This window comes from Rhamphochromis sp. 'chilingali' (genome assembly GCF_963969265.1).
Source record: "Rhamphochromis sp. 'chilingali' genome assembly, chromosome: 17".
Classification (NCBI taxonomy): Eukaryota; Metazoa; Chordata; class Actinopteri; order Cichliformes; family Cichlidae; genus Rhamphochromis; species Rhamphochromis sp. 'chilingali'.
Window position 1 is genome coordinate 28,456,775 of NC_137944.1, and position 16,185 is coordinate 28,472,959.

The window sequence follows — 16,185 nt, forward strand, 5'->3', positions numbered from 1 at the left end:
GACTTTGTGCAGTGGTATAATATTTAATAGAACAGAAGTAATATTGTGCTGTTCCTGTACATTCACATGAAAATGGCCACAAGAAACTATGTGTTGAGATTCCTTCTGCTTTGCTTGTTGTTTTGAGAATATCACGTAAATTTAGAGGAGCCGATGTTTAAGTGTAGGTTGTAAGAATCATGTTGTATTTATAAGTTGTTTACTTAAAATAAATAAAAATCAGGTCATGTGCAGGTTGCTGAGAAAAGAGGTGAAAGCAAAGTTTAAAAAAAATTGTTGCTATTAATGTAATAATTATGTTATTTATGTAATATTGTACACGGCATGATTAAAACATCTTATTAAAAACCAATAAAATGTTACATTGCTTAATCATTACAGTAGTCACTACACTAAAACCACAAACTGAAACAGTAAATGTAGTTCCATTTCTTTGGGATTAACTTTACTCCTTTAATTACACAGGAGCAGTTCTATTGGTGCTCTGCTCCTGCAAAAAAAAAACCTCCTTCATTGTTAAAAGGTGTTTATAACTGGCACAACTGAATGGTTTAAACAGGAGGATCCCAAACACCTGCAATAGATGCATTTTGTTTCAGAGACAGCTAAGTTGGCTTTTACAGCCAGCCAGTGGATTTGCAATGTTGTTGGTTTTAACCTACAAAAAATCAGTGTACAATAAGAAATTCTCTGTGTTTCTTCTTTCAGCACTTCCCACACATTTTATTTGACTTCTTTCTCGTATCACACCGCTCACATGCAAAATTGAAATGTCTCTCGAAATGCTGCTGATAATAGAGCTGTGTCAGTGTGATAGATTGTCTGTGGGTTACGGTATCTAATAGTGACTTTAATAAGTACCTGATCATACGTCATCTGCCATCGGCCAGGACCACACAGGCCCAGCAGTTTGTAGCAGAAGAGTTCACCCAGATGGTTCGCAGATAAGTTGCTCACACATCAGGTCTGCTGGCTTTTGGTTGCTAATTTGCGCTGCAGTCAGCAAAAATAATGGTTATTATTTAAATTAGTGCATGGATCACCTGCAGAACGCCCGTACGCACTTCTGGGTGATTGTGCCTAAGTTGCCCCATTTAATATGGCTCAAAGTTTGTTATTGTCCCCACTTTTAAACATAATTTATAGCGCACTGCTCATGCTCCAGAACATGTGAAAATCCCAAAGCTGTTATCAGACAGAAGATCAGCCAAACTAACTGAAATAAGATTCTGGGATTCAGACTAACTCAGACTAACTAGCACTGTTGACCTGTCCCATGTTGAACATCATACTTATCTGGCTCAATACATACATACATGTACTCGTTGGATCATAGCAAAAGCAGGAATATATAAACAGATTTTTCTCATTTCACTCACAAACATGCGAGTCATTACTGAGTCTGTTTCCAGTGTCTTCTTTGTGACTTCAGGAGCATTTTGTGTTGCACGGGTCTCCGGATGAAAAGTAGTCGTACACACTGACCAGAGGAAACATGGTCACAGCTCCCAGCAGAGAGCCCAGCTGCACTACAGCTCCACACCACACGAGGGCGCTGTGGCCTTCATCACGGAGGATCACCCCAATAATCACCTTCACATAGGACAGGGTGAGAATAAAGAGGACCCAGGCCAACACCTGTGGAACAGAAGTAGGTGAGTGCTGCTGTGTTTCTGCTTATCACAAGGTAAAGAAGTGCAACTTGTCTCCCAACAGGAAACACTGTGAATTGTTTGAGTAACAGACGTCTAGCAGTGCACTCACAATGATAACACCACCTGAGGTATCATTAACCAGCACTGGGCATGGACTCAGCACTGCCATGATCATAATATAAACTCCAACTCCAGTGCCAATCACTGTGAGGGCTCCCATGAACAGCAGGGATCTGTGAAATGAAACAAATGACATCCCGACTGCAGTTACAGATGCTCTAAGGTTGATATAATGTGGCACAAACATGTGAAGCTGTGGGGGAGGGGCCAGATGAACTATAAAGGAATTTGACATTAGTTGTGCTTAAACAGAGAAAAAGCTAAATAGCATTAGAAAAATATAAAAGTGTCTCCTGTAAGAGGGTTTAAGCAAGTTTTATTCAAACATTTCCATTATTTTTGCATTAAAAACTATGGAGAATATGAAAGAGTCCTGAAGATTTATTATTGTTTTAGCATTTACCTTGTTAAAATTGCCAATGGCACACTTACCTGATTGGTAAGAACATGGCGATGAAGCATGCCAGAGGGTTGGACAACGCAGCTAAACTGGCCGACAGGTGGTAGGCGTTGTTCCCGTACGGCATGCACGAGTAGGACTGCACCGAGGGAAGAACCGTGTTGCTCAGAGCGTTCACCCAGGCCAGAATCCCAAAGATATAAAACACCTCCATCCAGCTGTAAGAGCCGGTGCCAAAGCTGCTTCTGGGATTCTGGTTTTCTGGTCTGTAAGGATCCATCATTGGCTTCTGCTCGACCAACTCCCTGTTTTTTGTTTTTTGTTTCACTCCGTTGGTGTATCTGCTGTTTGGCTGCTCCCTGGCCACAGATGGATGGTAGTTCAGGAGCAGGAAAGCCCCCAGGCACACCAGCATCATGGCACTGAGGAAGAAGAAAAACACCTCAGTCGAGAAGTTTGCAGGCTGATACTGGGCCTGGAGGTTAGAGGTCACAGAACCGTTGGGAATGTTGAGGGTGTAGTTCACAGACTGTGTGCTGTTTATGCAGTGGACGACCCCTGCACCTTGGATCAAAGCCACAAGAGACGGCAGCAGGCCACTCACACCCTCCCCGATGTAGTAGGTGGTCAGATACTGAGACTTGAGACGCATCATGAAGGGCAGGAAGGTGACGGAGGAAGTGCAGTCAACAGCAGCGAGGAAGAAAGTTAAAACAAGGAGAGGCACGCTGCGAGCCACACCTGCTACAACCACAGTCTCCTTCCAGAAGAATCCCAGCAGGAAAGTTGCTACAGTGCCCAGGCCGATGATCACATATATGACAGCTCTCTCGTTCAGGGTGCCTGGTCGGAAACGATGCATCAGAGTGACGAAGAGAGGCCCGATGTTGGCCATCTGGATGATGACTGAGAGGTAGGAGGGCAGGTACCAAGCCTCTGGGATCTGGGGGACAATCAGAGGCAGCTCCACCCACAGACCGTTGATGGAGACCCAGGAGCCCATACCGAACAAACATGCCAACAGGTGAGTGAGAAGGGACATGTTGCTAGGTGGGTTTCTAGAATGAGACAAACAAGATGTTTAAAGTAGACCTTACTTATTTTATTTATAATGAAATCTCATATTTAACAATAAAATTTGATGACTCAGAACATTAGCTGTTGTGTTTCATTCTAGCTTTTTTAACAAATAGACCTCAAATTGCTCTTAAATGTTTTCTGGGTTCAGCATCTAAAATTCTGAAATGTTGTAAGAATATCTGTGATCACTCATATTATAAATGATATAGATACCATATAATGTATATATTGATGATTTACTCTACACAAAGAACATTATTAATGAAAGAAACCCAATAAAATGAGGAAGGAACCTCTCAAAAACTGCAGTTACCGTAGTAAACACCTCAGCCTAGCTCAAAATTGTCCCCATATCCTCTAATGTTAAACTATAGCTCTTATACAGTGTCATGCAGTATTGTGCAAAGGTTTTGCTTGAAAGGATGCACTGATCATCTAATTGCTCTTTGGTACCATAATGCTATTTTGTCTCTGTTGTGTTGTTGATATTTCATAGATTCAAGTAAAGAAATGAGAACAAATGATGTGTTTGCAACAGGCTGCTAGTAACAAAGTGCCTAAAGATACAAGCTAAAATGGTTCTTTGCTTACTTGGCTGTTTTGCAAAGCCAAGTCACTGGTTCATCCTTTGATGTGTGTTTTTTCTTTAATGCATGAATGCATCAAAGGTCTAGGACTGTACTGAAAAACCAGCCAATGTCCAGAGAAACAAACTTTGAAAGACACAGTGATTTTGGCCTCTGTGCCTAATTTTCCTCATCACAACAACTATAACAGTGGCGATTTTTGAATAACCTATTTATTTGGATATTGATGAAGTCTGAAACTGGGACCTTTGCTTTCTTGAACTGGTGTATTGCACTTATTGAGCTGGACCTGTTGAATGTGTTTGTGTCTTTTAGAACATTTTTCATTAAGTTAATATAATATGGAGACAGGTCAGGCCAGGTAGCGAGGAAAAAAAACATTGAAATGTGCAACACAAAAGGATAATACAGGAATGCACAGGTATCAACACACCATAACACAATAAACACAGACAAGCAACATGGGAAAGAGTTCCAGTGTGTACATCTGATCTGGGACCGCTACAATCTTTCGACTGCGCCTCCAGCTGACCCGATGTCCACATCATGGGGGAGGTAAGCGTTGGAGGTGGCGTTGGATCCGGGGTAGAGAGGGTGATGCGTCAGTGAGTGCTTATCAGTATCAGTATATGTATGTGTGTGCGTGTCCATAGTTCAGCTGAGACAGTGTCCTTCGCCCTGCCAGGCTAAGTAAACGGTCTTCCAGCCAACCCAGGTGGCCTTTGTTAAGGGAATGGGAAGGAACAGACTCAACACAGTCGTTATCAGGGAGTTGTTGTTCGGCTCCAGCCTTGAGCTGGCGCCGAAGGGGTAGCCGGGTTATGATGGTAATTGAGAATTTCAAGCTGTTTTTTAACACTCCGACACTGGTCTCTCAGTCTCCCGTTAATAGCTGCGAGCTTCTCCGTGATGTTATTAGCCGTCGATTCTGTGGTCTTGTCACTCTTTTTGCTCACATAGCAGATTCTGAGACCTCACGACCGCAGCCAACTGATCCGAGGTGTAATCCAGCTCCGCCCAGAGATGTTGTTCTGAGTTGATTCTTTCCTGATGTAATCCAACATACATATGCTCAAAGGTGTTATTCTGAGCATTCACTGCTGTCATAAGCGCCTCCAAGCTCTTAACCATGCTGCCTTCAGTGAGCCCTTTCTGAGAAGTCATACCTGTCGTTCCAATCCCAGCGGGCAGCCTTGGGGGGGTTTGAACAGCCAGTTCCGCTTTCTTAATTCTCCGATAAGCCAGGGCCAAGCCAGCTCCGATCAGCAAGAACCCTGTTATCATGGTTCCGAATAGGTAGATATCTTCAGCGTCCTGGCCGATCCTCTGCCACCCGTCCATCGTGTATCCGGCAGGGAAAGTCCCTCCAGGGCACTCGGGCTCTCCCGAGCCCAGAGTTCTCGTTAAAGGGTGTCAATAGCATTCAGAGACCAGTTGATCAAATCCATAATTCTCTTTTAGGTTTTAGACACAGACTGTGAGAGAGTGTTCCAGGGAAAGTAATACAAAAAAGACACGAGACTAGACAAGGACATAAGAACTAGCAGGAAAGATAAGGGAGAGGAGAAAAGTGCGTCCGCCTCCTCCGAGAGCCAAAGTATTAAGACTTTATGGTTTGAGGTTCTGATTAGGATCAAACTTGGCAAGCAGTGCTTCCAGTTAAAGTAATGCGTGACCTTTTATGTTTATTTGACTGTTCCGATAGCTCTCATGGAGAAAATACTTTATTGGCTTAGCTGTGTCATTCCATCTGCAAAGAACTGGAAATAATTAAACTGAATAAAACCTTAAGATCCCAGATCTGATAATGTGTCACCATCATGAAGCATCCCAGTAAAGGTCCAGCACTTAACTACTGGGCTAATGTTTACTCCTATTTTAAGGAGCTTATCTTTTCATTGTTTTATTCAGACAGTCACTTCTGTGAGATGGAACAAGTTACATGCAAAGTGCAGCGTATAAGAAGATGTTTAAATAGTCTGGCTTCAATCTGCGTCAGATATGAAACATACAGCAAACAAAACACGACCACCTACCGCACTGTGATCTATTACATAACCTGAGAAAACATCTGATCAGTGCATTGTTTATTTAAATAGAAACTTCATGCAGTGGAGACACTGATCAAAGAAACTGTAAAATAATAGTTTGAAACCAGTGCTACAAAAGACAGTTCTCCAAGTCCCTGAATTTGTTCCTTTACCTTATGAACACATTATTATTATAAAAAAAAGTCAAATAGTCTCAAAATAAACTATTCTGAATAAATGGCTATGAGCATAATGAAAAGAACAAACTTTTTTTTACAATTTTTAAATACTTTCATCGTTAAACTCAGAATATGCATCGCTGCAGATACTCACATTCAGTTTGGTGGAGTTGTTTGAAAAAATCTGCAGACACAAAGGAAAGGAGAAGCCAAAGTCCTGCTCAATAAACTGTGTGTGTGCGTGTGTGTGCGCCAAAGGATTAAATCCTGCTTGGGGCGAGTGGGTGTGCGAGCATGTAACCAACCATGACACACGTTGGGTTAACTGATCATTGTCCTAACTTTACATATCTTCACTCTCAGGGCTTTTGCATCATCACATGTTAGGATTTCAAGTCACAGCAACTGTTTCTTTTGCCTTGAAGGAATCATTGAGTCGGCACTCAAGAATCTACAGAATCCATTAATTCTGCTTAAGGGGATCATGGGAGCAGAGGGGGAAATGGGTGTTTACGTGGCTGAGTTACAAAAACTGCATGAAAAACAAGTGCTGTAACTTGCTAATTTTATTCATCAGCTGATTTTCTTACATTAATGTAAAGCCAGGGTTCTCAAAGTGGGGCGCACGAGAAAAAGTTGGCCCATGGCAACACTTTATGTGGTCTTTGGCAAAAGCAAGGGAAGAATGCACTCTACTGTACACTCATTTCATTTATCTACAAGTCATGCATTATAAAGCACTGGAGGATGAGAAGGGAACCTTTAAACCCTGCTTTAAAGGAACGGCTTTACATTTGCACACACCAACCTCTCATCCTTCAGCTGTAAAAACCACAATCTGGCTTTTTTTAGTAGCTTCAGGTTTATTTCACATTTTGAAATGAAATCATTTCAGTGGTTAGTATTGTTACCGTTCTAATTTTTCCCAAGCAGCTGGTGGTGGCGTCAACAGGAGTAGAATTAGATAAATTATTAAAGATGGTCAGACGATAGTTAGAAGCTGCGTGTGAATTAAGTGCGTGACAGGTTCGTGAATTGACACTGGATGGATGTTGTATGTCCAAACCTGGTGGGGAAAAGGGATAATCCCTCCACACCACTGCAGCAGTTTACTGACCAAAGGAGCAAAATGCAACATTGTATAACTGGACACCTGATTTACTGAATTTGACCAACGTACTTTCTTTATTTGGCAAAGTGAATGTGGATAAAAGCTCAAAGCCATCAGCTGTGTGCCTATAAAATATGGAAATAAATTTCAAGTCACTTTAGTATTCTTACATTGTTAAAATAAATCTTTCATTGCAGTTTTCCAGTGTTCTACTTTACAGTCTGTACTGTCTGTTTTCACTACTGTTCTGCAAGTATCTGCGGACAGGATGGCGGCTTCCACAGGCGAGCGCTGCAAATCTGTAGCAGCCAAAGAGGTTACCGTAAATGTCGGGCTATAAGCCGCTACTTTTTGCACAAGCTTTGAACCCTGCGGCTTTTAGTCAGGTGCGGCTTTTCTATGGATTGTCCATGATTTTTGTCATATCGTAAGACGATTTGTTTTGTGTGTTCCGCTGTTGTACGGCACTACGTTGCCTGGCGGAAGGATCGGGGTTCAAGAGTGGTATGTTAGTCACATGTCCGTCCGCCAGGCAACGTAGTGCCGTACGAAGTAGCGCGAAAAACAAACTTCAAAGTAGCGCTACGCATTCAGCGGGAGGCGTGGATGATGAGCGGCGATAAACTTGCAAGTTATGCCCAAAAAGCAAGTTATGCCCAACTCCACCGGTGGATTCTGACAGCGTGGAAAAGTGTGAAAACATCCACGATCACCAACGGATTTTGAAGGGCTGGACTGCTGCATGATGGAGAGGAGGACTCCGACACTGACAATGAGGATTTCTTTGGTTTTGAAAGTGACAACGAAGGAGAGAAGCGGAGAGTGGATGACGAAGCCATCCTGAGCCTGTTTGTATCCGACACTGGAGAAGAGGACTTTGGTGGTTTTAGTGCGCAGGAAGAAGAGAAAGATGGTGGTGAATGACTGACTTTTCTTCTTGTTAAAGCTGTGTCACTGCACCTGAGCCTAAAAGGTAGTCCGAATCTATTTTTCTGGTGTGCTGTAGGCTACTGTTATGTACTACATGTGCAAATATGTACCCATAACTTGTTTTTCAAAATATTAATAAAAGTGATGTCTCCAAACAGCCATCTCTTTCCTGACAATTCCCTTTGTGCATATTCTCTTACATATGATAAGTCAACATTGAAACACCTGCGGCTTTTGGTCAGGTGCGGCTAATGTATGTACAAAACAGGATTTTCCCCTGATTTTAGCTTGTGCGGCTAATATTTAGGTGCGCTTTGTAGTCCGGGAAATACGGTACACACCTTTTTCACACACATTTTTCCCTTGGCAACTGGTGATTGTCTCAAATCCTGTGTGACTGAAGCCTAATGTTAGCTACTGTCTCTACAACTATGCCAGATGTGCAAATTATTTTAGAAATGATGTTTATATATGGCACAAAGACATTTAACATTTTAAAAGTTGACTCATTCATGACATATGAGTGTAGATGACTTATGTTTAAAAAAAAAAACTCTTTCCAGAACAAACTGCAAGCTCAAAAATACAAAACGCAAAAACCAAACTATCCTCAATACTGATATTTTAAAACAACAAAGAGCAGTTTTACCCATGAACAGTTTTATTCATAACATTGTTATACAAGACAACGTAAAAAGAAGAAACAAACAAAATAAAACAAAATCCATGAATTACATAAATGCAAAATTCAATCCATTTGAAATTACCAAATAACATTTCATTGGTAATAAAACAAAAAGCCCAGTATTACATCGAAATCCTCAAGGCAGCTTAACAGATGTTCTTCCTGTGTAAACAGAAGAGTTTAATAAAGCTGATGTTGGGTAGCAGCATGGTTAGTAAAATTACATTAACTGCATATCAAAGACGCAAAATCATTACTTTAAGGACTTAGAAATAAAATTCCTTGTTCACTGATTAGTGACTGTCAGGCATGTATCGTTCCCTTAAGATAACATCCCAAATGTCAAGTAAACTTAAATCTAAAGAAAACTTTCCATCCATCCATTTCTTCCGCTTATCCAGGGCCAGGTTGCAGAGGCAGCAGCCTAAGCAGAGAAGCCCAGACCTCCCTCTCCCCAGCTGCCGCCTCCATCTTGCCCAGGAGAACACCAAGGTGTTCCCAGTTCAGCCGAGAGATCAAGAACTGAATGGATCTGACTGCAAAAAGTTACTTCGTTATAAATTCTACCATTTTCATGAGGAGCTTAACAGAAAATCATAATCTGTTTTAAAAAAATCTATTCCTGGCATAAAAAGGAGGTAGCAACACATCTGAATATAAAATAAAACATTAATGCTGCCTTTCTACATTGAAAGAATGTAGTTAGTGAATCATTCGGTTCAGCATCAGTACATGAGGACGAACAAGTTAGCTGTTGTGTCTGAGTGCAAATAACCTTTCACGTGATAGCTGAGATGGGAAAAGTCCATCAGCAGCTCCTCTGCTGCGATAAACAACCTGACCTACAAAGGTTCATTATAAAAAGCACAAAGCACTTTAAAGGTTTTACAGCATCATATGCATTTTACATCCCCCATGGCCAATCCTGCAACACAATGCTCCCATTATTTGGGAATGTTTTTACTTCCACAGACTTGAGACCTCTGAATCAGGAGAGGCTGCCTCATGTGAGACATGATCCTCAAGAAGAAGTAGCTGCAAGAAATACACAATACATCTCTCAGGAACCACAAAAACAGAATTCATTTGGCCATTTCCCATGGGGCAGGAACGAGAGGCGTGTGTGCTTACAGAAAAACTGCACTCATCTCACTCCTGCTAACTGCATTCTTGGACACATTCTTGGCCTCTGGTAAACACGTTGTAGATGTTGACCAGAGGAAACATGACGAGAGCTCCGATAAGAGAGCCGGCTTGGATGGAGATGCCGCACCACAGCAGGGCGGCGTGACCCGCCTCGTGAAGCAACGTACCAATCACCACCTTCAGATAGGAAAAGGCACCAGTGAAAAAAATCCAGGAGATGACCTGTAGGGGGCACAAATGGGCAGGTGAAATCAGTGAAGGATATTATTTAAAAACAGAAGAAAATGTGATGAGACTGAAGGAGTGTGGGCCTCTAAAGATCTGTTGTAACTCATGTGGACTCCTGTCTACAATTCTCACTGCTTATGAAGGCATTTGGATTCATTTTCAGAGGTAAAGTTATACCAATGTACTGTTTTGCTTCATAAAGTACACTGACTGAGGAACTGGGTGCGCGTGAGTGTAATTTACACTCCTATAATCACCGATCGGCATATCGCAACCTGCTCCAGGTATCGTTACTGAGCAAGCAACAAGATTTCACTGATTGTGAGGTTTTATGACACTAACACAGCTAGCAGGCTATATTTAAAGCTCACTATAAAGATGGGCTATTATTCTCAGGAAGCCGTCATTAGTAGACTTCTTAATCATGATTATTAAAGGTCAGAAAAGTATTCAGTACAAGTTCAGGGGTAAAATTTAAAACAATTTTTATACAAGATGCATCACAGCAAAAAATGTGATGACTATATAGTATAGTATAGGAAAAATGTTTAAATAAATAAAAACATGCAGAAATGTTAAATATGAAGTGAAAAAAAAGCTCTTGGGATTTTTGATTCTTAAACACAAAGACAACTGATCATCCAGTACTAAATAATGCAGGTCTGCAACCAAAAAACTGCATAGGATATGTTGACTGTTTCTTATAGATTTTCACTGAAACCGTGAAAAATCTCTTTAAAATTCCATCACGTCAGTTTTTTAGTTTAATTACCGGTACGTGTACAATTTCCCTTTTCAAACTGAAATCTGGTGTCTTATACTTGAGCCAGAAAAACATATCCAATAATGATTTCTTACAGTAATTTAATATTTCTAAGCGTGAGACTCGAGAGAAATACAAATAGAAAATGTGAGGAATTGAGGGGGGTCAGAAGGAGGGGGAGGGTAGGGTGGGTTTGGCGGTGTGAGGAGCTCAGATGATCACATCCCAACAGGTTTATTTTGTTCATAGTGAAAGGTAAGAAATCTCAGAAAAAGTATGCATGGTTCATTTTAATAAAATATTGATTTTTTTTTCATCGCTGTTGTGCTTTTTTTTAAATGTAAACTCCTCATGTTTTGCAAAACTGTACATGATAGAGGGAAGTGGAAATCATTTTTGGATTCAGCAGCATAACAAACATAAAATTTAACAAAAATATCCCATGAAGCTGAATTTTTTTTTTGCAGACCTGCATAATCAAAGGCTCTGTGAAGGCACTCTTTAACCTTAAAATTTCTAGTTCCTCGAACCAGGAAGGGCTTAATGAGATTCCCTAAAATTACTAGTTTAAATTTGGGAATTCGTTTTCTTTCTTTATATAAAATCAGCTTTATTTTTATTTATCATGCCCATTTAGAAATGTATCCATTGTTGTTATACTATAGATGTTAACTAATTTTATTTAAACATTAAGCTTAAAAATAGTAATTTTGATTCATTTATTTGTTTAAATAAATAAATCAAATTGCTCATGTTTACAGCTCCTAACTGAGAACCACAGGCTACGTAAGGAGCTAAGATGGCCACCACTTCCAGAGGATCATTCCCTTCCCCATCACCCATCCAACATTTGTTGCCTCTATAAACAGCTTTGTTTGCCTGTTATTTCTGGCCTTGGCTTACAGACCAGATTATTTCTGCTGAAATAATAAACACAACATCTACTCTTTGTTCAAAGTTGTTTTTGTGGCTGCGTACGACATTTTCAGGATGTGTCTCAGCCTCCTTGACGGGATGTAACACCCCAGCCCAGAAATATATGAACCCACTCACCACTAAAGCCACACCAGCATGGCTTCCTAGGAGCGGCGGGCAGGGGCTGAGGGCCGCTAACGCCATGAGATAAGCAGCAAATACACCACCCACCAAAGCCAAAAATCCCAGAGGTGTAGAGTACCTGGAAAAGACAAGTTTTCATGAGAAGAAGTCCAAATATAACAATGAAATCTCACAAATAAGTCTTTATTTCTATGTTCTCACCTGAGGACAACGAACATGGCCAGAAAACACGCTACGGGATTCGCTATGTTTCCAAGGACCACAGAGAGGTGGAAGGTCATGGTGCCATAGGGCAGGCAGGAGAAGCTCTGCACAGATGGGAGGACTCCATTGGTGAGGGCGTTGGAGATGGCGAGCAGCACAAGCAGGAAGATGTTTCGTGGTGTCCAAAATGTCTGAGCCGGTGGCTGCTCCTCCACCCGCACCTGCACCTGCTCCTCAGACACTGGCGTCCCTCCGTTGTACAGCCGGTGCGTCTCTTCTTCATCCTTTGCTGCTGCACCACTGTCAGACTCCTGCGGTGGCGGTGGCTGTGAACCCTGCGTTGACTCTGACGGTCTTCGCGTCAAAGCCAGGAAACTCAGAGCAGAGATTGAGAGCATCACAAACAAGAACCAGAAGAAATTCTGGGCGGGAAAGTTCTCTTTCAAATACTCTGGTTGCACTGTGCCGTTCACAGTTTTACACTCCAGCTTGCCAACACCTTGTCCCAACGCCACAATACAAGGGAACAAGGCGCTGAAACCCTGACCAATGAAGAAAGTACGGATATACTGAGGTGGGTACCGGAACATGAAAGGCAGAAAGGTCACGTTGGACGTACAGCAAACAATCGATAACACGAAAGTCAAGACCAGGAATGGTACGGATCTCTGCTCTCCTGCCACCATGACAGTGTGGCACCAGAAGACGGCCAGAAAAGCGGACGCCACCACTGCCAGTATCTGGATGCAGTGGATGGCGAGGCGTTCGTTTAAGCGCCCAGGCGCACAGTGGTGTGTGATGGTCACTGCTATTGGTCCCAGGTTCCCAAATGCTATAAGCACTGAGAGGTAAGCAGGCAGGTTCCAGCCTAAAAGAGAAGCAAAACAAACAAGTTAAAGTAATAAGATCTCAATAAGAACACATTTTTACAATTTTGTTTAATAAATGTGTTTTGATTCTTTCGAATTCATATTTGTGTTCTTTTTAAAAAAAATAAGGATACCACATTATTCTGCTGATCTTAAGGTGCTTTTCCAAAACAATTTTGTGCATGTATGTTTCTATTAAACGATGCTAATCTGTTTTTATTGCATCAAGAGTTATTTTGTTATAGAGTGATGCTGCGACCTACTCCCTGAGTTCACAGTAAGTTCAATATTGTGAGTTTGCTGCCCTCATCAGGCAGTAAACTCTTATCCTTTGGATAACCACAAAGACATTAAATGGATATAAGCAAGAAACCTCTGACCAGTGAAAGTGTAAGTAAGCTGGATATGAGCCAGTCTGACAGAATATTAGCCATTTTCAAACATAAACTGCAACACAGGAAATTTTTAGTTTGTGTTTTTTTGTGTGTTTTCTCAGACTGGCCCTAATATGTGTCAAACAGAGGAATGCATTTAGTGAAAATTTTAGTTGTAGATTTGAGTTTTAGATCAAGATGACACTTAGCCTGTAATAAAGTTTAGTTATATCTAACATGCAGCTGTGTAACATTTATTGAAAACCACGGTTATGTTCATACCTCAGTTTTGACTTTGAGTGGATGAATAATTTAAAAAAATAGCTTAAAAACTAAAACAAACATACACCTGGTCTCTTGATCATGACTGGGTCATAACACCCCTACAAATATGTGATGAACCCACTGAAGTTTTCTCATAAATATCATCCCATGATGAAGCACTTAATTCTGACAGTATATCGTTGGGCTATTATACTGATATTATACATTCACCAATCACTTCAATTGGTACACCATGCAAGTACTGGGTTGGATCCCTTACTGCCCTTAGAATTCATGCATGCTGGAAACATTTCTCAGAGTTTTGGTCCATATTGACATGATAGGATCACACAGATAATGCAGATTTGTCAGCTGCACATCCACGATGAGAATCTCCACCACATCCCAGATGAACTCTATTGCACTGGGATCTGGTGACTGGAGGCCATTAGTGTACAGTGAACTCACTGTCATGTTCAAGTAACCAGTTTGAGATTATTTGAGCACTGTGACATGACACATGACTCATCAGAAGATGGGTCGACTGTGGTCCTAAAGTGATGGACACGGTGAGCAGCAGTACTCAGACTGTGGCATTTAAATGATTCTCAGTTGGTACTAAGAGACCCAAACTTTGCCAAGTAAATATCCCTAACCTTATTACACCAGCAGCCTCATTGATGCAAGGCAGAATGGATCCATGCTTTCATGTTTTTACGCCTAATTGAGACCCTGTCATCTAAATTTTGCAGCAGAAATTGAGACTCATCAGATGAAGAAACATTTTCCAATCTTCTGCTGTCCAGTTTTGGGGGGGGGGGGTTTAGCCTGTGTGAACTGTAGACTAAGTTTCCTGTTCTTAGACAACAGGACTGTGATCCAATGTTGTTTTGGCTGCTAAGGTTTCAAGTTTGTGCAGCTGCTGAGCTACACAGTGGACAGCTTTTCACTTTTAAATAATTTTCTGGAAACTCCAGAGATGTTCATGGGGAAACTTCCAGTAGATAAGCAGTTTCAATTCAGTGACACCAACAAAGGCACTTAAATCATCTTTTTTCCTTCCATTGTGATTCTCAGTTTGAACTTCAACATCATTTTTGCCATGTTTACATACCTGAATCCAATGAGTTGTTGCTACGTGACTGACAGCTGAACAGGTGTACCTAACAAAGTAACCACTGAGTGTACATAGGTAAATGAGTAAATCTATAGGAAGCATTTGGTTTGCACCAGGCAATGTGGAAAAATAGTAAAGTATGCAAAATTGAAGTAATAAGTAAACAAACATCTAAATATGTACAGCGTGGCTATAGAAAAACAATGGAATAATAAAGGTTACCTTTCAGTCTATCATTATTTTATCATTTACGACAAAGGTATAAAGAAGCAATTTGCTTAAAACATAGTTAAAATGTAAACTGGTATCATCTGTTATAGTTAATTTTCAATTTTGGTGGTGAAAAGTTCCAAAACAAATGAAATTATAGAGACCATGGAGTAAATGTTGGGCTTCAGAAATAATATTGTAAATATATAACACTGAAGCATTTCAGTGTTAATGCAGGAGTTATAACTACATAACATCGGATATAACAGCCTATAAACTATACTGCAGATAATGATGACAGGTTTAGCAGTTTAGTATGTAAAGTCTAAACCTGCACATTAACAACAGCTCAGGAACTAAGTAAGAGCGCCATCTCTTAAAAAAACTCGAAAACACAACTACATTTGAACGCTACACCTAACCAATTTTGAATGCATAGACTGATAATGTAACAATAAGGTGGAGCTAGCTGTTATTGTCCACCACCGCCTCCAGAGCCTATATAATAAAACCAATGAACTCAAATAATGTGGAAACACTGTGATACACGCTATGGATTAGTAGGGGAAAGGTCAAAGCGGGGAAGCGTGGGGTTGTTGGAGCTTCCTACAACCTACCTTCGGGCAGCACGCCGACAATCACCGGGAGCTCGACCCACAGACTGTTGACAGAAATCCAGGAACCCATGGCGAACAGAGCCATGAGCCCGTGGCTCACCGCGGCACTGCTCCACCACCCACCGGACATGGTCGCGCTTAGTCCGGCTAATTCAACAGAGAAACGCTAATAAAACGCTTGCCTCAGCTTGTGTCCAGCGTGTTCCTCCATACCTCCCTATCAGGGACTCGAAACAGAGGACGCTTACGCAAAGTTCCGCCCCTTCGGCTGCCTTCGAAACTGTTCGGAACTTTAATAATCGGTTTCAATTTTTTTATTTCGGCTTTTATGTGCTTCAATTTTGCATTTTTTCTACTTAAGCAAAGCACACATTCCACACTAGGTTCGCTGCAAAGTTGTATCGTGAATTGTAAAGGTGGTTTATGACCTCCAAGTCATTTTTAATTACCGCTCTCTGGTATGCTGCCATTTCCTACAGCACCGCGGGTTTTCCCTATTCTTACAGTGGTTCTCTGACACATACAAGCTCCAAATTTTTTAAAGCAGCGTATAATAT

At 41.2% G+C, this 16,185-nt stretch overlaps 1 protein-coding gene across 1 annotated transcript; it reads right to left on the minus strand.

Moving 5' to 3' along the window:
• Positions 1–1,428: 1,428 nt before the first annotated feature.
• On the minus strand, positions 1,429–15,893 carry slc52a2 (solute carrier family 52 member 2; the record flags this gene model as incomplete). Its single annotated transcript, XM_080862999.1, has 8 exons — positions 15,629–15,893; positions 12,175–13,045; positions 11,968–12,091; positions 9,941–10,145; positions 9,553–9,619; positions 2,208–3,233; positions 1,765–1,888; positions 1,429–1,638 (listed from the first exon to the last, which is right to left on the minus strand). The coding sequence occupies exons 1-8, from the start codon at positions 15,756–15,758 to the stop codon at positions 1,429–1,431; spliced, it is 2,757 nt and encodes a 918-aa protein (XP_080719125.1). The 5' UTR covers positions 15,759–15,893.
• Positions 15,894–16,185: the final 292 nt, after the last annotated feature.